Here is a 26,146-nt window from a genome sequence, read left to right as displayed (position 1 = left end):
TTCGTATTTGGATATAGCCACCTATTATGCTTATCAACATGCGATTATTTTAGAGTGATAGTTAAATGTTGATCATTTATCACACTTTGTATAAATTAAGCATAGAGTAGAATTAATCATTTATAATTAACATGTATTATGCATTCATAAAAAGCATGCTTGCATATAATTTTCTTATTCATGTTACTCCCTTTTTGAAGTAATTCAGAACAAAAAAAAAAAAAAAAAAAAAAAAAAAAAAGTCGGAAAATCTTTTGAAGGTTCGGGATAGTTAATAAATAAAGAAAAAAAAAAAAGGGTTTCTTTTATATGTAAAAGTACAAAGCTAATTTCTTTATATGAGTCTAAAAGAGAGAAAAAGACCTGCTGAATGAATTAAATGGTTTTGATGGATGCAAAGATAAACCCGCGACGAGTCGTATCAGCTATTTGTTCTAACATGTGTTCATCTTCAAGACTCCATCGTTCTTCTAACGGAATCTCGGCTAACCCAACTTTTTTTAACTTTTTCTTGTATTCTACACGTTTCTCTCTAAGCCTATAAAATCATAATTAACAATCTATTCGAGATCCTCATACTGAAAAAAAAAAAAAAAAAAAAAAAAAGATATATTTACTCTTCACGCTGCTTATTAAATCTATAACCAGTTGTAATACAATAGGCAGTGTTCTTTTCCATTTTTTCATATATCGTCTCGAATAAGGATAAAAACTTCTTTCTTCTTTCTTCTTCAGTAGCTTCAGGCAAATCGAATCGAGCAATAATTAAATCTTTATCATGATGTTCTTCAATTATTCTATGAACCATATCTTCATCACATTTTTCAACATAATAATCTCTTTGATCACTCTCTGCTAATTTTTGCTTCATTAAGGTACTTAATGATGCGTTGCATTCAATAATGGCTCCCTTTTGACCACTACGTTTTAAATAATCAAGAATGGTTTCTGTCTGAGATAATCCTGTTAAGCCATAGTTAAGACCATATCGAAGTTTTCGTTCCAATAGCTCTAAACTTGCAATAGCATCTTCACACGGATCATGTCCTCTCTCTTGGCCAGGCTTTTTGTCTTCATCTTTTATCTGAATGGTACGTTTTAAATAACGTGTAGTCAAATCACGAAGTGAGGGCTTATAAGGTGGTCCGTTTTTATGGTGATAAATAATAGAAGTATCAATGATATAAGGATGTCTCATCTTTAGACATTTCATATCATTCACTAATCCATGTCCAACTAAAATAGTATCTCCATCTACATAGGATTGAATCTTTCTCTGAATATCCGCTAAAGTAGTCTTTACATCCCTTAAGGATTGTTCATCTACACCACTAATATGTGTAACATAGTCTGTAATCTCCTCAGTTGGTTTAACTAATTCGTTAATAAGTGGATTGTTCTCTACACATAAAATACGATGATTTAATTCAACATAATGACATCTCTATTTTTATTTTTATTTTTTTTTTTACCCCTATCGATGAGTGCCACTCTAGTGATTGCATAACCATTTACTGTTTTACACTATTAAGATAAAAGCGTGAATATAATTCTCTTTATATATATATAAATATCTCTTTGTATAGTCACCATCTCACAATCAAGCGCAACCAACTTTTTAGGTTCTATTCCTTTTCCTGGTGGTGTATCCACCCAACCTTCTTCTAATTTACTATCAGGATCTAAAATTGAATGAATAGGAAAATCCTCCATTTTCAACAGTTCTTTTGACATGATCAACATGTCGGGCGTAATGGATTTTCTTTGATCAGGATCTACATGTATAAAAAAGATTAGATTCTTTGTCTATACATATATATGTGAACAAACCTTTATCTTCTTCTTCACGCTTTTTTTTAAGTTCCCCTTTTGATAATGGTACTTCTAAAAGATCTAAAAATCGATCATGGACACGTTTATATTGATCAAATCCTGCCGCACTAATGAGAGCCAAAATTTCATCATCTTCATCATCTGATTGTTTAATGTATTTATAGAAAAGATGCTCTTTCAATTCTCTATAAACATTGGGTGATGTATTTTTTGAAACATTAAAAGCTTCCATTGGCATATTCATTTCATGAGGATCAAAAATAGGTACATCCATTATAATTGCCTTTTTGACTTTGTCTACACCTGGAAAGTCAGGAACCTCTGCAAGACGTCCTTGTTTACCTTGAGGAGTCAATGCCATCAACATTAAATTTCGTACGTCTTTCATGGATGCAAAATCATTAAAATGTTTAAATATAATTTTAGGGTGAATAATCTAATTCATGAATTATTAACTTTTTGAAGAAATGGATGGAAACTGGTTTCTTTTTCATAGTTCTTATTTTGTTTTGTTTTTTTTTACCAATTCATCATCTTTAATTTCAAAAGTCATTCCAAGTTTACGTGCCTTGGAGGCCTTCTTTTTTTGTTTAGAAGTAAGTTTCATTTCCTCATTCGTCTTTTGTTTTTTATTGTCTAGATCTATATTGTTAATCGTTAGAGATAAAATCCATTCAAAGCTTATTTATACATTACGTTCTTCACACATGATATTTGTATCAGAAGTATAAGATCGTTTTGTCGATGAAGTTGTTTTCTCTTTGATTATTGAATAATTGTTATTCATTAAAATTGAAAAAAAAAAGAAAAAAAAAAAAAAAAAAAAAAAAAAAAAAAAAAGAGAGGAGAGAAGAAATAAAACTTTCAAAGTTTTTTTTTTTTTTTGTTTTTTTATAACTTTCTTTCTACTCCTTTCTTACATAATAAAATAACTAAAATAAGAAAAAATAGTAATTATATCTGTTTATTCTATAGTTTAGAAGAATTAGAATTTAAATTAGCTGCTTTTTCTAAAGCCTCCTTTCGTCTTCTAGCCACCATTAAAGCAGCACCAGCCCTAGAATGAGTAGATTTACCGATTTGTTCAGAAATCCATTCTCCTGTCTCGATAAGTGAATCTAAATTGACACCTGTTTTTAAACCTAAACCATTCAACATATATACAACATCCTCGGTGGCCACATTGCCTTTTGCTCCTGGAGCATAAGGGCAACCACCTAAACCAGCTACAGAGCTATCTACAACTCGAACACCGTACTATATATATAAGAATATATTTAAAAAAAAAAAGGATGAAAATGTTAATACTATATCTTACTTCTAAAGCCTTTAAAATATTAGCTAATGCTTGTCCATAAGTATCATGACAATGAACAGCAATGGCTTCGACAGGAACTACTTTAAGAACATGTTCTAATAAAGTAGCCATAGAACCAGCAGTACCAACACCAATCGTATCACCTAAACTAATTTCATAACATCCAGCATCGTATAATTCTTTTGCCATTTCCGCTACTTTTTCAGGATTCACTTGACCTTCATAAGGACAACCCAAAACACAAGAAAGATATCTTTATACACATATATAAAAAAAAAAAAAAAAATGAATTCTGTGTTTTATTTTAAAAATTAGCATGCATCATTACCCTCTCACTCTTATATTTTGATCCAAGGCCTTCTTCAAGATTTCTTCAGCTCTAATAATAGATTCTTTAGTCGAACAATTTGTATTTTTACGATTAAATGATTCTGTAGCGCCAATAAATACAGCCACTTCTTGAGCACCTGCCGCTATAGCTGCCTCTAATCCTTTAAGGTTAGGTGTTAATACAGGGTAAAATACACTGGGCTTCATTGAAATTGATGTAAAAACTTCCTTGTTATCAGCCATCTATAAGTGTATATACATATATGTATATTCTTAAGTAAACTATATACATATATGTATAACATGTATCGTTATCTTACTTGAGGCACCCATTTTGGACTAACAAAACTAGTTGCTTCAACAACAGGTAAACCATTCTTTGCTAAACGTTCAATTAATTCAATTTTTACTTTAGCAGGAACAAGTGTCTTTTCATTTTGAAGACCATCTCTTGGACCCACTTCTACTATTTTAACAAAATCTGAAGAATAGCTGGAAACAGATCTAATGAAATTTTGTTTTGATTTCATTACTGCCTTTTTTTATTGTTATTATTTAATCAAGCATTAAAATAGTAAAGATATATCCATTTTAACCAACCTGATTCACAAATAAGGCTTTTGTATAAACTCTAGGTAAAATAGAAGAATAAAGGAAAGGCATTGTTTATTATTCTTATATGTTTATGAATATATATATAAAAAAAGAAAAGGAAAAGAGAGAGAGAAAGGAAGGAAGGAAGGAAGGAAAAAAAAAAAAAAAAAAAAAAAAAAAAAAAAAAAAAAAAAGTGACATTTGGACACGTATAAAAATTGTCCCACGATCATGTGAAGAGACATTTTTTTTTCTTTCTTTCTATGCCCAAGCAGTAACAAGACCTATGATTAAACCAGTGATGATTAGACTCACCATTGTCATATAACAGTTCAACATACAAAATAAATGATCTTGTTTTGTTATATTCATTGTCTTTTTCCTTAAATATCGCCATGCACCTATCCACCAAAGAGGGAAAAATAAGAATCCAAATAGAAATAAAGCTATATCCATGTGTGGATGTAAATCGTTATCTTTCTCTTGTCTATCATCTATCGTTCCAGCTTCAAGATGATCAGAAAGCATATGAGTGGATGATGAGATAAGGTCTTCTATGATAGGTGAATTGATTGTATGTCTATGACTGTTATTATCATCATCTGTATTATTAACCACTCTAAGTTGTTGTTGCTGCTGTTGTGAATGGATTTCTTTAGTTTTTATAAGTTTATTACTAATATGAGTAGGCTCATATGAATGGATTTCATCTTTTGAATCTTGTTGCTTTTCACATAATCCTCCTCCTCCTTCTTCTTCTTGTACTTTTTCATTATCTAATTGAGGCAAATAGTATGGAATTATATCCCATCTTTCATCATCATGACCATTATTATCTCCCATTAAAATGTTGTCAGTTCTATTTGCTGAAATTACGTTTAGATTGTGATCATTCTTTTGAGAGGATAGATCTGATAATGTTAGACGTCTCTTTATCCCCTTTTGTCTACTACTTGTTGGAAAAGTAGCTGTTCTTTGGAGACTTCTTTGAAGATCAACTATGGCCAAAGGGTATGAACGTCTTCGTTTTTGTGATAATGATCTAGAGGATAAAGGCTCTTGTTGTAATTCACTTTTTACTGAATACTTTAATGAAACATGATCACTACTTTCATTATTATGTGTATAGTAATAATACTGACAGATAGACCAGCTACTGCTACTATTATCATCCATTGAATTTCTACGTTTCATTTTCTTGACTATATATAAAGAAGACAACAAAGAAGAAGAAGATAATAATAGTAATAAAAAGATACAAGTATCTATTTATTTATATACATGTATTTATATAGTTACTATTTATTGTTAATGTTTAATTTTATAACAATGAACACTATTGATTCAATAAATCATCTTCAATAGGCGTCCTTAATCTTATTTCTTTTTCCATCATTAAACTAACTAATTCATTCAACTCCTTTTCGTTCATAACTTTACTAAAGGATTGTAAGCCTAAAAGGTATAATTCTGATTGTATGATTTTGTAAATAAATGATGACTTTCTTATTGTTACTTTTTTTTTTTTTTTTTTGTAAATACCTTTAGACCATGGACATTCTCTAACTGATCTATAAAATAAACGAAGTGCTTTTTCTATATTATTTTGTGATATTTCAAACTGAATATAACATTTCCATAAAATAATTGAAGATCTTGTTCTATATATCATATCATATTATATAATTCATTCTTTATAATACTTTGATATCATAAATGCTTACCTTGTATCTTGAATAGATCTTTCAAAATAATCTCTAACAGAATCAACGTGATATGGCTTATATTTATGTAATTCATTATATATAGCTGATAACCATAATATAACATTTGAATTTCTATAAAGGAAAAAATAATATCATTTAATACTCTGTAACAGGTAGAAGCAAAATTTATCCTAACTTACTTATTCAATGCATCATTTAATAAGTGTTGAACTCGATTATATATCTTTGTCTTTGATTCATTCCATATATAAAAAGCAAGAAAAATAGTATTATTGGGAAATAAAGATAATGCTCGTTCCATAGCATATCGTAATACTCTCGGCTTATACATCTTTTCTGTCGTGAAATGATAATAAAGTAACCCGGCATATTCTATCCATATCGCCTCTGATGCATATCCTCTTTCTGCCTGTCGTTCTTTGATATACTCTAGTGCATGTTCATAAATAGAACATGCACTATCTAAACCACTAGACAAGTACTCAAAGAGCGCAGCACAACTTATCATATTTAATGCGTTTTGTCTCTCTCTATAAGATTCGGACAACGTTGAAAGTTGAGCTAATTTTTGTGAAAAGTACTAAATAGATAGATATACATATGTGTATATAATGTTAGTAATTACACTTTAATAATACTTTTTTTTTTAAAAAAAAAAAAAAAAAAAAGAGAGAGAGAGAGAGAAAGGGAAGACATACTTCTCTTGCTCTTAAAATCAAAGGTGTACTTGGTAAGGGCATTGCAGCATCTATAAAATAAAAATATTTTTTAAGAAAATAAATACTTGAATATATATTCACTATTTTACTTACTATAAGGTACACTATCAGACATTGAAACTAAGATTTTTAAAGCCTCGTTTGGCTTATTATTCTCTAATTCAAGTTTTGCAAACATATAGTATAAAAGAGGTAAAGACTCTTGTTCATCTTTAGGAAAAGTGTGATACATAGATAATGCAGTTAGATAAACTTTACGTGACTATTACAGAAAAGATATCATTAATGAAACTGAAATCCCTTTTTTTTTTAAGCTTACTAACCTCATTAATATGATCATGACTCTTTTCCATTTGCGCATAAGCGTTCCATAATGTTAGACTTGTCCTTTGATCTTTTAATAAATTCTTTGCCAATTGACGGCCACTAAATTTTACAAGCACCTCAATGTTAATACTATTTCAAATCAAAAGAGAAAAAAAAAAGACTTACAATTTATATCCACAACTAGATTCAAAGGCAAGATAATATATCATTAATTGTTCTGATTTCTCGACTGCCAATAACTGTTTAAATATGGTTCTATAATATAAAAGAAAAGTTAGTACATACATATTGTATATCGTTATAATGATATTTTTTTTTTCTTTTCTTTTTTTTTTTTTTTTTTTTTTTTTTTTTTTTTTTACCTTGTAAACTTTTCATCTATTTGGCAATGTATAAATTCCTTTCCGGAACATTTAAACCAAGTACCATATTTAGCAAATAGTTCAGGCACTCTAACAGGATATGAGTTTGGGATGTAATATGGATTGGATTCCATTGTAATTTCTTCTGGTGTCATAGGAACGCCTGCTACATACCACACAAGATGTTTTCGTGTATTCTCCTTGGCAGGCCAAAAATGAGCCAGATTAAGCTCATTGTGAGTAAAGATATCAGTATAAAAATGGGTATTTGTACCAATATCAGGTGGTGTAAAAGGTAAACCTAGAAAGACAAATAGACTATAGATTAAACTTTGACGTGCTTCCATATGGGTGATGTTAAATAAGAACGGTTTAACATCATCAGATAGAATGATTCGATAAGGGTCTTCATCTACACTTTCATCCTCTACTTGGTTCATACGTAATGGTAAACGCTCCTTTTCCTCTTTACATAGTTCAGAAGAAATCCATTCATTTAAATCCATCACCTCATCTTCCTCTTGTTCTTTTTGATTTTGATCTATAGGTTTATTGAACACAGGTTCAGGAACTTCTTCTCCATTTTGAGTTGCACGATAATAGTCATGCCATCCACGAGCACCTTCTTCTCCGAATCTTAAAACTTCACTATCCCAAAAATCAGTAAATGCATTCAGCTTAGTCTTATTGTTATCATCTGTCATATTCAATATGTGTGGCTGAAATAAATTAAATTCAACTATGGCCTGAATGATAGCAAATGCTCTTTCTTGATAACCAGCTTGTTTCATAAATAAGCAAGCTCTTAATAAGATATAAACCATTAAAGATTCAATATCCTCACGACGCTCATCCTCGTCTCTATACTGCTGTTGTTGTAATTGTCTGCTCAAGACGGATATAGCATCCGCAAATACTTGTACACATTGCGTGTAAGAAAAACTAGCAAAATTCGTTTGACGCAAATTGATGTATTCAGACCACAGTCGAATAGAACTAGGATGTTCTTTAAGTACTCTATCCCATTCACGGAGTAATTTCAAATTTTCCCAACTCTCCGCTCCACATGTTAAATAAGCAAGAAGTAATTCTTCATCCATCGGATTAGACTCTAGCGCTTTCTCAAAGATGTTTAACTTAATTTCACTTAAACTTGATTTATTTGATTTAGGCGCGTTTGGATCCAAACTAGTAGCTGCTTCATCCTGAAAGTGAATGAAATCTAACCAAAGCTGTACATTTTCAGGCTCTTTATCTAATTGTCGATTAAAATCAATTGTTCGTTGGCGAATGTAATCGTTAAAACTCTCGCCTTCTTCTCTTAATTGTTCAATATCCTCCTGCTGATCCGCATGTCTTACTTTATTTCCCTCTAGTGAACGATAATCTACGCCACTTATATTATAATCATCATCGTTTGATTGTAATCTTGACTGTCTATCTTCTAATGTGATTATATTTGTGTGTAAAGCAAAAGGATCAGACGTATTTTTCTCTGGTTGAATATGAATTCTTTTTTTTTTTTTTTTTTTTGTTAGCTTTCTTATAAATAAATATTGACATGTGTAATTGTATTTACCGTTTCAAATCCTTATCAAATTCTTTCCAAGAATAATCAGGGTCTATATATCGCGATGTTTTCTAAAGAAAAATAGACTATATTTAGGAACTCTTTTCTCTTTTTTTCCTTTGTGATAAAGTTTAACAAATAAACCTTTTTATCCCAAATATCAATTATACTGATCTGTCCTGATTTCACAACTGAATTGTCAATACGAATATTGGGTGATAATCCAATTACTCTTCCTCCTCCACATCTTTTAAAGATGGGTACAGAATAAGCATGGTTTCCGCCGTAAGTGATAATATCTGGATCACCTCTTCTATCCATAGTAAATGTGATGCCTGTATTCAATGTTCCACTTTTTAATATCAAACAAGAAAAATAAATAACTTAGTTTTTTCGTATACTACAAATTAAAAGATAATTACGTGTGTATTATTTCTGGTGAAGGTGTTCGTTTACTTCTTTTTGAAGATTTCCTCTAAAAAAAAAAAGGAGACAGAGAGAGAGAGAGAGGGGAGAGAGAAGGAAAAAGAAAGAGAAAGGAATAATGTACTTAGAATTTGTAATCTCTGCGAAAAAAAAAGTAATTATGCGAGTATTACCTCATGTCGAGATTGTGGCGAACGTGATCGATGACGAGCACTATGATGTTTAGGGGAACGGGATCGATGTCGTCGACGTTGAGAAGGAGACGAGGAGCGAGGTCTATCTCGTCGTGAAGATGATCTATGTCGATGATGTCGTCGTATATTATTATTATTATTAGTGGTGTCGTTGTGAGATTTATATTTGTCGTCTAAATGAAATGTATTTATAAGTCATTTAAAGGTTGCCAATGAAGCAAATGTATCATATCTACCTTTAAATGAAAAATCGGGTGCACTTGAAAAAGAAGGCACGGGTATCTTAGCATTAATATCAGGTGCAGAACTAAAAGAAGGTGATGGTGGTATATTTTTCTACATTTTTGAAAATAAAAAAGAATACATGAATAGTCCATATACTAAGCAATTAACAGAATAATAATATACTTTATTAGTACTATTGAAAGATTGCATAGTAAATACCAAAATTAGTGATAAAAAAAAAAGAAAAAAAAAAAGAGAAGCATAATAAAAAAAAAAGACATAATTATAAAAGGCATGTGACTGCTATATATGATCACTTTTATTCAATTGTCTAATACGAATAATCTTCGTCATCACTTGAAAGGTTATAGCCATATTCTATAAAATAGCAATAAATAAATATACGTTATACACAAGTTATTAAAATTGAGCTTACGATCTTCAAATTCATCACTTTCTTCTTCCTCAGGATAATCATTTTGGTAATAATCTTCAGCTATAGAAACATATAAATAGATTGCTATTTTTTGACCTCTTTTTATAGCTTACCGTTCGAGTCTTCGTCTAATTCGTCACCTAATTCACTATCTGACTCATCGTCTATATATTCTGACTGATCATCAAACCAGACAAGGGAGCCAATATTCATAGATTCCATGCCTTGATCTGTATGTGTATCATCTCTATAATAAACATCATAAACATAATCTTCTTCTTTTTCTTCATCTTTATCTTGCACTATAGTAGTGATTGTGTAAATGAATATGTATATAATGTATTTTTTTCTTTTTTCTTTTTTACATGTTAAGTATTCTTTCACCATGGGGATAAAATTACACATAATATCATCTGCATCATCAATATCATCGTCCACAAATAAGCTAAAATAGATACACATATCTATATTTAATCAAATAGGTATACAAGTATATGTTGTTGTTGTTTTTACTCACTTTGCTTTGCTTTGTTTCTCATTGTCTTCTTTAACTGCTTCATACATTTGAAACAAATCCTTTGTAGCTAGTTCTGAAGAACTTTGAACACTATATATGATTGTTACTTAATTCCTTCAAGCTACCAATATTATACATCATATTTACACTGGTGGCGCATTTTCAGATGCCTGAGTTCTATTTTGTTGAATAACTCTATATCTTGCTTTATGTGATGCTTCCTAAATGTTTATATTTATATTCATATTTATTTACTTGTGTCTACATATATTATATATCTATTTACCCTTTGTTCTTTTACTAAACGATCTTTTCTATCCTCTAAAGTAGGGGTTTGAGGTCGACTTGAACCAGGTTGAATACGTCTAGAGATACGATCCTGTTTGTATATATAAGTACTTGACATTCTGGATTCAATGAATGTATGTATACTTTTAATTTCTTTGCTTCATCAAAATTCGAAAAACTCTTTTGTTCAACAGTTTCGGCTAAACGAAATAAAGTAGGAAGAGCAGTGGCTGATACTATTAAAAGACGTATTAATAATAATGATCCAACTTAAAAATATTTCGATTACCTTTCAATACATTATTTTGATGGTCATTATTTTTTTTTAAACGCTTTTCGTTCTCTTGATGAACAACTAATAATTACAATGATGCATAAATATGGATCTTGCATGTAAAAAAAAAAAAAAAAAAAAAAAAAAAAAAAAAAAAAAAATACATGTATGCATATATATTTTCTTTTGTTTGTTTATTTTACATACGTAAAGCGTCTAGAGGTTCTTCGGTTCTTTTACGTTTGATACGTAAAATGGTGATTTGACTTGATTTATCATTATCTACTGTTGTATTAGACATTCTTCAAAGTTAAAAAAAAAAAAAAAAAAAAAAAAAAGAAAAGAAAAAGAAAAAGAAAAAAAATTAAATGATGTCGTCATCGCGTGATTTTATTTTTTTATGGAGTATTGAAAACTGATTAATTTTTTTTTTCTTTATTTGTTTCAAATGTCAGATAGACAGAAAGCTTCTTATCCAACAGCACCTATTGCTTGGATGAGTCAAGCATATGATTCTTCATCTATTACATCCATCCCTATGAATAGTGATCAGCAACAGCAACAACAGCAACAACAGCAACAGCAACAGCAACAGCAACAACAACAACAGCTTAACCTCAAATCATCAACAGCTACTTCTTCATCTTTTTCTACCCTGAATCCAAGCAGTACGATGTCTTCTTTAGAAAGGTAATATTATAGATAATCATGTAAATTGACATAAAGTTTAATTTATAATTAAAGCTATGAAAGGCCTGAATCACCAACTCTTCCTCCTGAACAAGATCTTCCTTTAACTGACACTAATGTAGAAACATCACCATCAAATGTACCTAATTCAACCACTAATACTAATAATACACGTTATAACTATATTGATACATCTATGCCTCCCCCTCCTCCTCCTTTTGGTAAGTGTAATTGTCAATTGTTGTAATCCATGTTTTTTTTATAAAAAAAAAAAAAAACTAAAAACTAAAAACAAATACATCTATCTAGTACCTTATTATAATTCTGTGGATAAGTTACGTCAAGATACTTCAAATAAACAAAAATACGAATCATCAAATACCAATCAGCCAGTTAGTGGTAGCAACAATACCAATAATCACCATCATCACCACCATCATCATCACCATCACAATAAAATAACAAAAAGGCCTATACACATGTCAGATCATACGGCAGCTGCTATTGAGTTAAGTGTTAGTCCAAACGTACCACCTGCGCCAGCAGCTGGTATGTATTGGTCTCGCGCTTTAACTTATGGTAGATGCCCTTCAAGACCTCTTCGTGCTCATTCTGCTAATCTTATTGGAGAATATTTATATGTTTTCGGTGGATGTGATATGAAGACATGTTTTAATACTCTATACATTCTAGATATGGGTAAAAAAATAAATAAATAAATATTTATAGTATGAGATAGGTTTTAGCTAATTTCTTTTTTTTTTTTTTTAGATACTTTAACTTGGTCAAAACCTCGTACATCAGGGCAAATACCACCCCCATGTAGAGCACATTCATGTACAACAGTAGAGAGAGATATAGGAAGGGGTAAAAAATCATATAGTTTATATGTTTTCGGAGGAGGAGATGGTCCGAATTACTTTAATGATCTTTATGTATTAAATGTGGATACACTCACTTGGACGAAACCTAAAACTCAAGGGGAAGAGGAGGCACCTTCACCTAGACGTGCACATACAACTTGTATTTGGAATCAAAAAATCATTGTTGTTGGTGGAGGTGATGGTGCACGTGCGCTGGCGGATGTGCATATGCTAGATATTTCCGATCCTCAATCACCTCGTTGGTCAAAACTAAACCCGATAGGTACTCCCCCTATTGCTAGAGGGTATCATACTTGTAATTTAGTAAAGGATAAACTCATTATCTATGGTGGTAGTGATGGACATGAATGTTTTAGTGATGTACATATTTTAGACTTAGGTAAATTATGAGTGCATATACATACATAGTAGACTCTATTATGGTTAACATGTATTGTTAGTTTCCAATCGTTGGAGTCAAATAGATTTAGATCGTGCTGTGCCTAGACTAGCTCATTCAGCTACACAAGTAGGATCATACGTATTTATAATTGGTGGGCATGATGGTAGTAGATATTCCAATGAAGTATTACTTTTGAATTTAGGTAAGAATCACAATATAGAGAGAGAGAGAAAGAGAAAGCGAGAGAGGGATGGAAGAGACTGCATACAAACTGAATTATATCTCTAGTAACTATGAGTTGGGAAACTAGAAAAATTTATGGAGGTGCACCTAGCCCTAGAGGATATCATACAGCAGTATTACATGACTCAAGGCTCTATATTTTAGGAGGTTATGATGGTAGAAATGTATTTGATGATGTCTATATGTTAGAATTAAGTGCTTGCGCTTATTTGCCCCAAATTACCAATTTTGAGATTGATGTTTAAAGGCAAAAAGAAAAAAAAAAAAAAACTGTGACTGTATTATTTTTTATACATGTATACATATTTATTTATTTATTAAGCTTGTTTTTTTTTTTGACAATTAATATATATTTTTTTTATAATAAATTATAATGTCTGATAATATTAAGCTTGACTCTGTTGACTATAAACAAGTTGAATACGTATGAATATTATAAAAGTATATGTATTAAATATACTAATTATTCTTTTTATATGTTTTTATATTTTTTTACAGGACGGTAATTCATCAATCGACTCAGTCAAGAAAGAACACGTAAGAAAGATATTAAATTTATGTATTTGATTACTTGATTTATTTTTATTTTATTTCTTTTTTTTTAGGATTTGTTGAATGAAAGTTTAAAAAATATACAAGCCAATGCTATTTCATCAGAAAAAGATGTAAGAAAAAAAAAAGGGGGGATAATCTAAAAAAGCTTAGGCATTATTTAACTTTTTTGTTTTTTTTATTATACTAGTTTTATAAATCATCTTTTGATATATTCTTGGAAATTCACAACTATTTATATTTTCATCCTCATAAAGCTTTCGACAACATTGAGTAAGATTTTTTTTTTTCACTTTTGTAGATTCATATATATTTACACTACTACTTTTTTATTTTAAAGAAACTCAGATCTTGTAGATATTGTAGCAAAATATATTGATTTAACACACGATTATGCAAATGCACAGGAGATACAATCTATTTGGGATTTATGTGGCAAACTTTATTTTTCAGTTGATTCAACTGACTTGACAACAGATTTAAGTGAATGGGTCAATCTATATTATCCACTACCCAATCTTGAAGAACGTAGAAATCAAGAAGAGGACGAAGATTTGGAAGAACATAATGCGATTGGTCCTACTTGGGTATGGGAACATGCACGTCGACATTTACTACGTGGTAATTTCGAAGACAGTATTATGACTTTAGACTTTCTGAAGCGATTTGTAACTGGACATGAAAAAGAAGCAGCTAATGAATTAATTGAGCTAATTCAGGAATTATTAGAGATGAGAACATGTATAGATGAACAAAAATTATATACAGAAAAATGGACAGCTTGGAGTGAAAAATGCAAAGATAAATTTGTTCAATATAAGTTTACTGTTTCTTCCTTAGAGGATGCACAAGATGAAAAAGATGATGAAATTGTATTATTATATGCTATCTTGGCTGGTGATGAATGCCTACTTTCAATTTGTGGGACTTTTTTCGAACAACTCGTCGGCACCCTTTTATTTGTTCGTCCGTTTAGAAATGTATTAGACTTGAACCAACTAGCTCAAGAATTAGAAGATGATATAGACGCAGATAGTTTGTTAAGCACTTGTACAGCACTTGTAAGGGGTTGTTTTGATGATGCATTTGAATATCAACAAAATAATTTTTGGCTTCAGACACATCTTGGTCATGCACTTATTGCCTTTAATGTTTATAAAAAGAATATGAAAGGTTTAACGGTTTCAAAGAATGGAGAAATTGTACTCGACCCTGTTTATTATGGTATTCAACACTATGCTTCAATCATTGCAGAGAAATATGACATGTGGAATGAAGCAGTAACTTATCTCACTTGTTGCTTAGAAAATAAAGAAATCTGGATTAAACAAGTAAGATAAAAAAAATAAAAAATAAAAGCTGCTTTATATATGTATACATTTATTTTATTATATCTAGCTTCTTGGTAATCCACCTTTGCCATCAAAAGATATAAATCAATTACTGTCCATTTTGAATATTGCGAATGAATATAAAATGCCTGGTGTTCGAAGGTTCATTCAAAGAGCTTTAGGAGAAAGATATGAACAAGAACAAAATATTCGACAAGCAGCAATTGAATATGGAAAAGCAGAAGATATACAATCGTTGGATAGACTTGCAACTACACTATTTAATAGTTATTTAAATAATGGAAAGTTAACTAATATTGTGACAGATATGGAAGAACTGAAACAGTGTCCACGTTATGCTGCTTTAATTCGTTATCATCAATTCCGTAGTTATCTTCAACAAGAAGAATGGGAAGAAGCTTCACACATTTTAAAAGAATTATTAAAAAACAAATATTTACCAACAGAATTTGGATCCGTCTTAATGATCGATAATCTTGACATTTTACAAGGTACTAAAAAAAAAAAAAAAAAAAAAAAAAAAAATGGCTTAATTAATACCACTTGCATTATTAACCTAACCTATTTTATTTTATTTCTTTTTTCGTTAAGATTCTAAACATTATTATGATACGTCTCTATTATTAAACATGATTGAATTATTCAAGCAAATAATTCAAGATCCCTCAAATCAAGCGTTTATTGCTAATTATTATAAATCTATTAAAAACGCTGACTTATCCCCTACTATCATTGCTGCTAAAATAAGAGAAAGACTAGCGTATAAAGCAGCTACTACTATCTAAAAAATAAGATAAAATAAAATAAAACAATTTATTATTTATAAAATTACACAGAAAAAGAGGCCATAAATGTAGCTGATGAAGTTTCAATAGTTTGATATCCCTTTGGTGCTTTAATACCCAAAATTTCATTTAAACGTTCTTTATCTCCTGCAGTTGATGCCATTTTCTTTGCACGTAAAAATTTGGCACGAGCACTAAAGAAATAATAATAAAAAATAAAAAAATAAAAAAATAAAAAATAAAAAAATCAATAAGGGAAATAAGCAAGAATTTATAAACTAAAAAATTAACTTACGCATTACGTAAAACAACAGGAGCTGAAGTCTCTTCCTTGTCTTTTTTATTTTTTTTACTCTTTTCTTTATTTTTTTTCTTTTCTTTCTTGTCTTTCTTGCTCTTTTTAGTCTTTCTATCATCCTCCTCTTCGTCTCTATCTCTCTTTTTACTTTTTTTATCCTTCTTATCGCTTTTATCCTTCTTGTCCTTTTTATCCTTTTTATCTTTGCTTTTGCTCTTCTTTTTCTTCTTTTTGTCTTCATCATCTAGATCAGCTGTTTGATCTGTCACTGACTTATCATCGTCCTCATTAACGCTGCTTGCTTCAGAAGGTGTTTGAGAATTGAGATCAGCTAGTAATCTAGAAAATGCATCTGTATTTCCAAGCCAGTTGTCGATGTTCTTCTTTGTTGCACCCACACCTAGATTATTATCCTTAAGTCTGATCTTGATGTGTTCCGTTTTACCATCTTCATTGACACCTAAGCCTTTTCCTGGTGCCCAGCCCATTTTTTGAAGCATTCTAAAGCCGAATTTCGATTCGTCCTTACTCCAAAATAAGTTATTTGGATCTTGACTAATACGTTGTTTTTCTCTCTGGCCTGCTAATCCCATTTTCAATGTCTATGTCGTTAAGGAAAAAAAAAATATAAGTTTTTTAAAAAAAGAAAAAAAAAATGATTTTGTCTACAAAAAAATAGTCACAACGCTTTTTTTTTATTCGTACAAGAGAAATTGAAATCTCCTGAGACTCAAACGACTTTAAAAAATAGATAAAGAAAAATTACCTATATTTATAAACAGGCTCTAAGGTAAGAACAGCTAAAAAGAATTCTCGATTTCGTTAATACTAAGAAAAGAAAAAGAAAGAAAGAAAGAAAGAAAGAAAAAAGTTGAATAGCTTATAATTCCCTACCAATCTGGAAGGCAGTCAATTGTAGCTAGCATTTTTATTTGATTTACTATCGCAGATTGAAGTTGAACACTTTTATATAAATAGCATAGTTTATAAAAGATAATAATTCCAAGTCATATTATGGATATCATTGATAATGTATTTTTAGACCTGTATAATGATATCTTGAATAATATCATTGGCTTATTATTTGTAAGCTATTTTTTGTTTGTTTGTTTGTTTCATATTCACAGAGTACATTCATTCACTCTATTGTTTTTTTTTTATTAGATAGGCCGTGGAAATATATGAGTTGTCTTTCTCATTACAACTATTTCTTTAAAATCTGATAATAATAATCGCTTTCTTCGGTCTCAGCATCTTTTTAACATAGTCTACTAAAAGTGTGTTCCTCAAAATTATCGCATTGTACAGATAATGTGTTCGTTTTTATTTCTTTATTTCTTTATTTCTTTATTTCTTTATTTTTACTACATTAAATCAGATAAAACCTTTAAATGAGTTCACTACGACTCATGTATTCTTATTACTTGGGAAATTATTAGGATCGAAACATGAATAGTAAGAAATGATTCTATTCATTTATTAGGGCAGTACAGTGGTATGTGTTTTCATATTTAAAACTAAGCTTTTAAATTCATTTTCGCAATTCCTTATTCTTGATTCTAATTGAAGTTGATCTTCTTCTTTGTTCTTTAGCTGATTTAATAAGTCCGTTAATTCTTGTTTAACTTGAGTAATAAATGCTTGGTTGTTTTCTTCTAACTCTCTTTGCGCCTTTTGAAAATCTTTGTATAAACTCTTTCTTTCCTTCACCTTTTGTTCAATTAACTCTTTTACTTCCTTTTCGATATCTCTTGACTTTACACTCTTAATCTGTTCCTGAATAGCGTCTAATTCGTTTTGAAGCGTTTCTATCTCTTTATCAAACTCAGCTTTAGATTGTGCAACAGATTCTTCAAGTGTTTTCCTCTGCTGTAATTGCCTTTCCTTTTGAGATTCAATCGTACGACGTTCGTTTTCAATCGTGCTTACTCTCCGTTTCAGGTCATCCAGCTCCTTTCTAGCCATCATGGCTTCATCCTTTAACTGTTTAACTTTATTTTCTGTTGAAATATAAGATTTCCTTGTTTCATCTAATAGTTTCTGTTTCGATTCTAATATCTGCATAATTTCCTGAATATCTGCTCGAAGTTGCTTATTAGATTCAATGTATCTTTCGTTTTCTTTTTCATTTTGTTCTTTATTTTCTTTTACTATTTGAAGCTATATATGAATATGAATATATGAGTTAAATTCGCAAATAGTAAACTAATTTGTTATAATCTTTACTTGGACTTTTGTATTTTCTAATTCTTTTTGAATGGCTTCTAAATTCTCTTGTAATTCTTCAATGACTCTTGTTGTTCTCGAACTAGAAGGTGCTAAACGAGGTTGTGGTAACATATGTAAATCGTCTCTTAAGTTTGCTGTTTGAAGCATATATATATTATATAAATCTATATATTCTTATTACTTGGCAAAAAATAATAAAAAATAAAAATAAATAAATAAATAAAAAGGGAAAAGAAAACCCTTTTTTTTTTGGGCTAATATAAAGAGAAAGGCGGGACAAGAAATTTCGTTTATTATAATAATCTTCATAGATTGAATTAAATGATTTTTTTTAGCAGCGATTTTTTTTTAACCCAAAGCAATATAGGCGGCTACTATCTTGGCCCGGGCCAGTTTAGCATAGCACCCACATTAAGAAATTAAAAAGCCTTTTTTAAAAAAGGGGGAAAGGAAAAATATTATTCATTATAGAGAAAGAAGAACATGGTGAAATAGAAAGTCGAGTCCAAACAGTACAATATGATAAATAGTCGGTCATTCTATATTCCAAAAGAAAGTATATGAAGCTGTTGAATATCGAATCCCTTTGAGTAGAAATGAAAATAGATTTTTAATGGTAGTGTAGGCATTTATAGTTGTCAGTACATATGTAGATTTTGACAACTGCAGCCAGTTTTTTTTTGCCATTTTTATTACATTATTATCAGTTTCTTTCTTTTCTTTTTTTTTTTTTTACCTTATATCTCTTGCAAGTAGGTTTTTTATTTTTCTTTCATTCTTATTTTTGTTGAGCTGATTCGGGCAGAAGCCACTATTATTTACATACAAACATTTAAATATGTAGGCTTATTTTTTTTTATCTTTTTTTTTTTTTTTTCTTTACAAAACTAGGCTCAAACATGCAAGTTGCTGTCTTTGAAATTGAATTTATTATGTTTATTTAAAAAAATAAAATCCAGTCATTTTTTTTTTTTTTTTCATTATTATATTACATACATATCTTCAATACAATTATTTATATATTTTTGATTTTTTTTTTTTTCCTCTGATAAATATACATAATAAGAGGGTTGAGATACGCTGACACCTTTTGAGAAGAAAGAAAGAAAAAAGAAGAAGAAAAAAAAAAAAAGAAGAAAAAGAAAAAGAAAAAGCTCTTCATTATAATGTCACATTCACCAACAACAAAAGATTCATTAGTTCCAGTTGATACTGGAATAATTCGATGTGTATGTCCATCTACAGAAGATGATGGGTTTACTATTCAATGTGAACGCTGTCTTGTATGGCAGCATGCTTATTGTGTTCATATTACGCATACAACTATTCCAGATCATTATCTTTGTGATCAATGTTCTAAAAGAAAAAGACCAAAGATGTCTAAAAGGATACCCATCTCAAAAAGGAAACTTCGACGACTCGATGCAGAAGAAACAGTTCCAAATGATAATAAAAATAAAAGAAGAAAGCCAGTTAAAATTAAAGTGATTTCTCGTTATGTTCATTCTATATTCCATGAAGCAAGAGAACGTTGGACATCAAGCAGTCGTTGGAAACAACACGCTCATCAAGAAGAAGTAGAAGAAGAAGAAGAAGAAGTCGTTGAGATTGTAGAAAATAACTTTTATCCGCATCGCCCTTTATTATGTGATCATGGATCATTTGTGGCTATGGATGCTACTACTTTACTAACAAAGGGAGTCTTGATGGACACACCTGTGTCAAATCAAGGATTATTTGCAACTCAATCTATTCCAGCTTTACGTTATTTAATGGAGATCACAGGCGATGTCTTTTTAAAATCAGAATTTAAATTTGATCCTGCCAATCATTTCATCATCCTCGGTACTCCTCTCAGTCATATTGTATTTTATCCTAGCTTAGACTTATGTATCGATACTCGTCAATTTGGAAATAAGGCAAGATATATTCGACGATCATGTCATCCCAATGCAGAACTTCGTAATGTCATCGTGCCTCGATCACGTGATGACAAGGTCATCCATTTGGGACTCTTTGCTCGTCGTTTGATTGAAAAGGGACAAGAGGTAACGATCGGTTGGAATTGGCAACGAGGTCACATTTCTTGGAAGGAAAATATGAACTGGCATCATCAGCATAAACAAAAGAAGGGTAATCATCATCATCATCATCAAGTGATAGATGAAGAAGAAGAAAGGAAAAGAAAGGCGACAATCAAGGTGATGTTGGATCGTTTTGAAAAAGAGTTTGGTGCATGTGCTTGTGTTAATAAACGTCGATGCTTGATTGAGCATTTAAAACGTCAATGTGCGTCTAATGAAGAGAAATCAGCGTATAACAAAAGAGTATCGGCTGTTCATATTCTTCCTAACAAAGGAGGAGGAGGAGGTCGTAGAAAGTCTTCTATCATTCTACTTAAACCAAAACCAGTCCTTGAAAGATTAAAGGCAGAAGAAAATTTAAAATTAAATTCAAGTTTATTTAATACAATTACAAGTAAGTAGAGAGACAATCGTTGTATATCTAAATAGACTTTACTAACATAGTATGCAATGAACATGTTTTTTTTTCTTTTCTTTTAAAAAAGATACAACAAAAGATACGTCAGATGATGAAGTGTTGGATGTTGAAGGAGATACTGATACAGACAATCATTTTTCAGAGTCTGTCGATAATAATACAACACCTTTACTAAACGATAATATGAGTGAGGATGAAAACGTGGATATATCTTCACTGTCATCACTCTCTAGCTTGTCTGTATTTGAAGAATCAGAAAATGAAGGAAATCAACAGACAAATTCAGAAAAATCAAACCCTACAACAACGCCTTCCCTTATACCCGAGAAAACATCTGTACCATTACCAAGAAAAAAACTATGGATGCGTAACTATCTTGAAAAATATAACGTCGAGAAATCAACAGAACCATCAGGTATTGATACAATATGTATTAATAAAAAAAAAATGCATGCATGTATTTATTTATTTATTTATTTTAGATGTTGCGCCAATAAACATGAAAGAGGAAAATGAACAGCAGATAAATACTTTACAAAATAATAAAGACTTTTCAACAGAACCTAATATCGAGATAGAAATCACTAGTTCAGATCAAAACTCTCAAATTGATATCGTAGATGAGGATAATAAAAGAGACTCGACTCTAATGGAAGATGTAAGAGTGACAGATAATGATGTTTCTTCACAATTAATAGGAGAAGAAAAAGAGAAAAATGAAATAAAGATAACACATAATGAACGGAATAATTCTACTGAAAATAGCAATCTGTTATTTGATACTGACGATGATGATGTTGATGAGCTAAGCGATGCATCTACCATTTTACTAGATGAAGAAGAATTACGAACGGTCTATCATAACAGAAGAAATATAATGGACAATGATAGTAAAGCAACATCTTTTAATGATAACAAAAATAATAATGACTCGTTACTTTTATACGAAGAAGCAAAGACAGTAGTAAAAAAGAAAATCTCACTTCAAGAATACTTATCTTCCAGGCAACAACAATGAAATTACTAAAAATGTAGTATTTTTTTTTTTTTTTTTTGCTCTACTTTTTTATTTATTTATTTATTTTTTTCCATTTTTTAATTTTTTTTTTTTATTTTTTTTTTTTATTTTTTTTTTTTATTTTTTTTTTTTTATTTTTTTTTTTTTTATTATTTATTTATTTTAGAATCATACCCTCTTCTCTCCATTCACTATCAGTAAATAAATGAATAAAGCAGTATTACACGTTTATTATTGTTATAAAGAGTGCTTATTTAATTAGCAAAGGCAGGAATACCTGTAATAGCTTTACCAAGGATTAAAGCATGTACATCATGAGTTCCTTCATAAGTATTTACAGCCTCTAAATTAGCAGCATGACGGATTATATGATACTCATCCGAGATACCATTACCACCCAACATGTCACGACATTCTCGAGCAATAGCTAGAGCCTTACCACATGAATTGCGTTTAATCATCGAAATCATTTCAGGAGCAAGCTCACCAGAGTCCTTAAGACGACCTACTTGAACACAAGCCTGTAAGCCTAAGGCGATCTCTGTATTTGCATCTGCCAACTTTTTCTGGATTAATTGATTTGCAGCCAACGGACGGTGAAATTGTTTACGATCCAAGGTATAAGAACGAGCCTGTGCTAAACAAGCCTCTGCTGCACCCAGGGCACCCCATGCAATACCATAACGAGCATTATTCAGACAACCAAAGGGTCCACTTAATCCTTTTGCCTTAGGGAGCATGTTCTCAATAGGTACCTCTACATGGTCCATCATAATCATGCCCGTAACGGAGGCCCGAAGAGAAAATTTCCCGTTAATGACAGGTGCCTCTAATCCTTTCATACCCTTTTCTAAAATAAACCCACGAATCGGCTTTCCTTCCTCATCTAAATTCTTTGCCCAAACAACAAATACATCTGCAATAGGTGAATTTGTAATCCATGTTTTAGATCCATTCAATACATAATGACCATTGACTTTCTTTGCTGTAGTCTCCATACTTCCAGGATCAGAGCCATGATTAGGTTCAGTCAAACCAAAACAGCCCACCATTTCACCCTTTGCTATAATATGATATATATTTATATAATAAGATACAAATATATATATATATATATATATATATATATATATATATAACTTACCTAAACGAGGAAGATATTTCTCCTTTTGTGTATCAGTACCATAAGCATTAATAGGATGCATAACTAATGAAGATTGAACAGACATAGCAGATCTATAACCAGAGTCAACACTAATTCAGGCCGATTTTAAGTGAGTATATTAATTTTTTTTTTTTAAGCAAAATCTATATAAAAAAAAATCTACCGTTCAACTTCACGGGCTGTTAAACCATAAGCAACTGATGAAACACCTGCACAACCATAGCCTTCAATTGTTGAGCCTAAAAATCCAAGTTCACCCATTTCAGACAAAATTTCCCTGTCAAATTCTAATAAATTTCAGTATTAAATACAAAAAAAAAAAAAGAGAGAGAGAGAGAGACTCACTTTCGTTACGATAAGCATTAATCACTCTAGGTAAAAGACGTTCTTGACAATAACTATGAGCAGCGTCACGAACAAAAATTTCATCTTCAGTCAATAGCTTCTCGAAGTTTAAAGGGTCTTCCCAGTTGTATTTAACAAATGCCTTGGAAGCCATTGTTCTCGATATGATGTGTGAATTCACAATAGCTCTAGTACGAAAAATAGGACGTGCTAGCATTATGTATAAAAGATAAAGAAAAGGAAAAGAAAAGGAAAAGAATGAAATAAAATAGAAGAATGAAAAATTGAAATGAAATAAAGAATTGTTGCGGGGTAAATGTTAATATTTATTTATTAAAAAATTATAATAATTTCCCACAACCTATGTAGTCTCTTACTAAAGAAGGTTATTTGCCTAAGAGAAATAAAAGATGCACGACAATTCGGGTTTAACAAGAAAAAAAAAAAAAAAAAAAAAAAAAAAAGATTTTCCGTAAACTAGTTTAAAAATAGTATTTATTATTATTATTATTATTATGCCGCCGAACATGCTGTTTTTTTTTATAATAATTAGACGATGAAGAAGAATGATGATTTTTTATTATAGGCTGAAAATAATATTTTGGCTCCTCTTGCTGCTGCTGCTGTTGCTGTTGTTGTGATGAAGGAAGGTCTTGAAATAAATCATTGATCATAAGGATATTTTGAAAAGATGCATTATCTAGTTTATTTCTTGAGAAAGTACTATGAGAAGAATAAGATGTTGTAACTGATTTAGAAAAAGGTCCAGGTTGAGTACATGCACGTAATAATTCTTGCAAATGTATATAATCTGGTTGTTCACTGAATTGAAGACGTCTTGTATAATCTATAAAGTTCATTATACCATGGGGTAATCCGTGACATAAATCTTCCAATGAAATGTCTTCCTTTATTGACATTAAACGATCCCAACCTGCTTTAGATGTACGAGCAGTTACACCAGACCAAGGTAAATTACCTCCTAATAAGAGGTCTAATAAAACATAGCCAAGACTCTCCATGTCGTCTCGTCTAGTATGTGTGTGGCCATGATGGACATTCAGGGAAGCATAACGTGCTGTACCTGTTTTAAACTTTATTGGCTTTTTGGAATCAGGGAATGGTTTTTTAGTCTTTGGATTTTGCCACCAAGTAGTTAAACCAAAGTCAACTGCATAAAGTGCTATTTCTTTTTTCTCCCAACTACTAATCATAGCAGAACGAGAATTAGTAGCATGAGTCTCAAGAACACATGATTTAGAAAATAAAAAGTTCTCAGGCTTAATGTCTCTATAAACTAGACCTTTACTATGAATATACTCTAAGCAAGATATCTAATAAATAATATATTATTATTCATATAATAATAAATAGACTATTTTTTTTTCTTCTTCTACTTCTTCTTCTTTACTAATTGACAGCCTAATTCAATAACTATATCAAGTGGTATATCTTTTACTATTTGTTGAAATTTTTTTAAACTTGAACCAAGTAATTCAAGCACGATGCATTCATAGCCATCATATTGACCATACCAATGATACTTTGGTATACAAGCTAATTAGTGTAGTAGAATCATCTTTAATAAAAATAGAAACTATTGTTGTTGCTATGTGATATTTGATATAATAACTTACGTCCATTTTTTAATATATTATATATGGTACTTTCATGATATAATTGAGGATAATGTGTCTCTGATGACTCTCTTTTAATAGCATAAAAACGGTTGGTATGGATATCTTGAACTAATAATAATAGATAAGAGACTATACAGCAACTACATATATATCTTATTATTATTCATATTATATTGCACCTTTAAAGACTTCGCCAAATGAACCTTGTCCTATCTTTGATAAAACCAGCCATTTTCCTTCAATTATAACATCTTTTGGTTGATAATTATACATAGTGGGGTATAGGTTAAATTAAAAAGAAATGAAAAGAAATAAGAAGGGAATTATTTAAAAGAAAGGAAGCAATAATGCATAGTAAAACCCGAAAAATAAATAAAAATAAATAGCATCATTATTTAAAAAAAAAAAAAAAAAAAAAAAAAAAAAAAAAAAAAAAGGCTGCTTATAACAAATAACTACTTTTGCACAAATTTTTTTTTTAACATTTAAGAAAATGTTATATCCAAATATTTCTTCTATTGAAGGATATGTAAAAGAAGCGAAAAATTATATATTGCGTTATATTATATTTCTAGCTGCATATATGTATTTGTATGTCTACAATAAAACCAGCGAATCAAAGTTTTATTATAACATAGCTCAGCTATCATCATTCTTTGTAGTATATAAGCATGAGGTTGATTCATAAGTATATATACATGGAGATATTCACTAATAAAAGAATTAGCGATACAGCAAGAGTGTTATTTAAATAAACATTCCAAAACTTCTTGGTATCTTGAAATAAGCTTAGTTTACTCTATTTAATAAATTTATTAGAATGTATTGTATTATTAAACACTATTGATATGAACATTGCTTTTATTCCTACTATAGTTTTCCATGTGTTAAAATATGAAATAATAAATTCCTTTTAAAGAC

General features: G+C 30.3%; 11 protein-coding genes across 11 annotated transcripts; 3 read left to right on the top strand and 8 right to left on the bottom strand.

Annotated features, from left to right (window-relative positions):
* Positions 1–244: 244 nt before the first annotated feature.
* BX663DRAFT_493765 (uncharacterized protein) lies at positions 245–2,650 on the bottom strand. The gene is made up of 7 exons (XM_051525402.1): positions 2,530–2,650; positions 2,357–2,475; positions 1,831–2,269; positions 1,591–1,775; positions 1,473–1,524; positions 618–1,401; positions 245–538 (listed from the first exon to the last, which is right to left on the bottom strand). The coding sequence occupies exons 1-7, from the start codon at positions 2,618–2,620 to the stop codon at positions 376–378; spliced, it is 1,833 nt and encodes a 610-aa protein (XP_051388294.1). The 5' UTR covers positions 2,621–2,650; the 3' UTR covers positions 245–375.
* Positions 2,651–2,766: 116 nt separating this feature from the next.
* BX663DRAFT_493764 (uncharacterized protein) lies at positions 2,767–4,235 on the bottom strand. The gene is made up of 4 exons (XM_051525401.1): positions 3,802–4,235; positions 3,480–3,724; positions 3,152–3,404; positions 2,767–3,090 (listed from the first exon to the last, which is right to left on the bottom strand). The coding sequence occupies exons 1-4, from the start codon at positions 4,009–4,011 to the stop codon at positions 2,803–2,805; spliced, it is 996 nt and encodes a 331-aa protein (XP_051388293.1). The 5' UTR covers positions 4,012–4,235; the 3' UTR covers positions 2,767–2,802.
* Positions 4,236–4,281: 46 nt separating this feature from the next.
* Positions 4,282–5,467, bottom strand: BX663DRAFT_493758 (uncharacterized protein). Its single transcript, XM_051525400.1, has 2 exons — positions 5,441–5,467; positions 4,282–5,358 (listed from the first exon to the last, which is right to left on the bottom strand). The coding sequence occupies exon 2, from the start codon at positions 5,267–5,269 to the stop codon at positions 4,337–4,339; it is 933 nt and encodes a 310-aa protein (XP_051388292.1). The 5' UTR covers positions 5,270–5,358; positions 5,441–5,467; the 3' UTR covers positions 4,282–4,336.
* BX663DRAFT_493754 (NRDE-2, necessary for RNA interference-domain-containing protein) lies at positions 5,294–9,879 on the bottom strand. Its single transcript, XM_051525399.1, has 15 exons — positions 9,809–9,879; positions 9,637–9,736; positions 9,380–9,573; positions 9,203–9,255; positions 8,925–9,132; positions 8,790–8,851; positions 7,211–8,722; positions 7,014–7,103; positions 6,845–6,947; positions 6,615–6,783; positions 6,501–6,550; positions 5,982–6,382; positions 5,800–5,913; positions 5,618–5,736; positions 5,294–5,545 (listed from the first exon to the last, which is right to left on the bottom strand). The coding sequence occupies exons 1-15, from the start codon at positions 9,833–9,835 to the stop codon at positions 5,412–5,414; spliced, it is 3,336 nt and encodes a 1,111-aa protein (XP_051388291.1). The 5' UTR covers positions 9,836–9,879; the 3' UTR covers positions 5,294–5,411.
* A 738-nt stretch (positions 9,880–10,617) lies between these two features.
* On the bottom strand, positions 10,618–11,441 carry BX663DRAFT_424704 (uncharacterized protein; the record flags this gene model as incomplete). Its single annotated transcript, XM_051522450.1, has 4 exons — positions 10,618–10,668; positions 10,865–10,957; positions 11,011–11,102; positions 11,348–11,441. The coding sequence occupies 4 exons, from the start codon at positions 11,439–11,441 to the stop codon at positions 10,618–10,620; spliced, it is 330 nt and encodes a 109-aa protein (XP_051388290.1).
* An 868-nt stretch (positions 11,442–12,309) lies between these two features.
* BX663DRAFT_426017 (uncharacterized protein) lies at positions 12,310–13,584 on the top strand (the record flags this gene model as incomplete). Its single annotated transcript, XM_051522518.1, has 4 exons — positions 12,310–12,529; positions 12,602–13,093; positions 13,155–13,298; positions 13,385–13,584. The coding sequence occupies 4 exons, from the start codon at positions 12,310–12,312 to the stop codon at positions 13,582–13,584; spliced, it is 1,056 nt and encodes a 351-aa protein (XP_051388289.1).
* A 158-nt stretch (positions 13,585–13,742) lies between these two features.
* BX663DRAFT_539609 (Nup85 nucleoporin-domain-containing protein) lies at positions 13,743–16,077 on the top strand. The gene is made up of 6 exons (XM_051530723.1): positions 13,743–13,876; positions 13,945–14,004; positions 14,082–14,164; positions 14,232–15,222; positions 15,290–15,734; positions 15,835–16,077. The coding sequence occupies exons 1-6, from the start codon at positions 13,766–13,768 to the stop codon at positions 16,026–16,028; spliced, it is 1,884 nt and encodes a 627-aa protein (XP_051388288.1). The 5' UTR covers positions 13,743–13,765; the 3' UTR covers positions 16,029–16,077.
* On the bottom strand, positions 16,072–16,919 carry BX663DRAFT_547907 (uncharacterized protein; the record flags this gene model as incomplete). The annotated part of the gene is made up of 2 exons (XM_051531043.1): positions 16,072–16,222; positions 16,324–16,919. The coding sequence occupies 2 exons, from the start codon at positions 16,917–16,919 to the stop codon at positions 16,072–16,074; spliced, it is 747 nt and encodes a 248-aa protein (XP_051388287.1).
* Positions 16,920–19,650: 2,731 nt separating this feature from the next.
* On the top strand, positions 19,651–22,088 carry BX663DRAFT_493732 (uncharacterized protein). The gene is made up of 3 exons (XM_051525398.1): positions 19,651–21,033; positions 21,125–21,472; positions 21,540–22,088. The coding sequence occupies exons 1-3, from the start codon at positions 19,722–19,724 to the stop codon at positions 22,073–22,075; spliced, it is 2,196 nt and encodes a 731-aa protein (XP_051388286.1). The 5' UTR covers positions 19,651–19,721; the 3' UTR covers positions 22,076–22,088.
* A 161-nt stretch (positions 22,089–22,249) lies between these two features.
* BX663DRAFT_493730 (glutaryl-CoA dehydrogenase) lies at positions 22,250–24,004 on the bottom strand. The gene is made up of 4 exons (XM_051525397.1): positions 23,586–24,004; positions 23,404–23,527; positions 23,220–23,329; positions 22,250–23,138 (listed from the first exon to the last, which is right to left on the bottom strand). The coding sequence occupies exons 1-4, from the start codon at positions 23,800–23,802 to the stop codon at positions 22,330–22,332; spliced, it is 1,260 nt and encodes a 419-aa protein (XP_051388285.1). The 5' UTR covers positions 23,803–24,004; the 3' UTR covers positions 22,250–22,329.
* A 327-nt stretch (positions 24,005–24,331) lies between these two features.
* On the bottom strand, positions 24,332–25,589 carry BX663DRAFT_446566 (kinase-like domain-containing protein; the record flags this gene model as incomplete). Its single annotated transcript, XM_051523685.1, has 5 exons — positions 25,405–25,589; positions 25,223–25,333; positions 24,997–25,142; positions 24,808–24,919; positions 24,332–24,756 (listed from the first exon to the last, which is right to left on the bottom strand). Coding segments are annotated over exons 1-5 (888 nt in total), but the record flags the coding sequence as incomplete, so codon positions are not given.
* Between the last annotated feature and the right edge of the window lie 557 nt (positions 25,590–26,146).

Source organism: Cokeromyces recurvatus (genome assembly GCF_025118155.1).
Source record: "Cokeromyces recurvatus strain NRRL 2243 chromosome Unknown BX663scaffold_1, whole genome shotgun sequence".
Taxonomy (NCBI): domain Eukaryota; kingdom Fungi; phylum Mucoromycota; class Mucoromycetes; order Mucorales; family Mucoraceae; genus Cokeromyces; species Cokeromyces recurvatus.
Note: the sequence above shows the minus strand (reverse complement) of the source record. Positions and strands in the feature narration are given on the sequence as shown.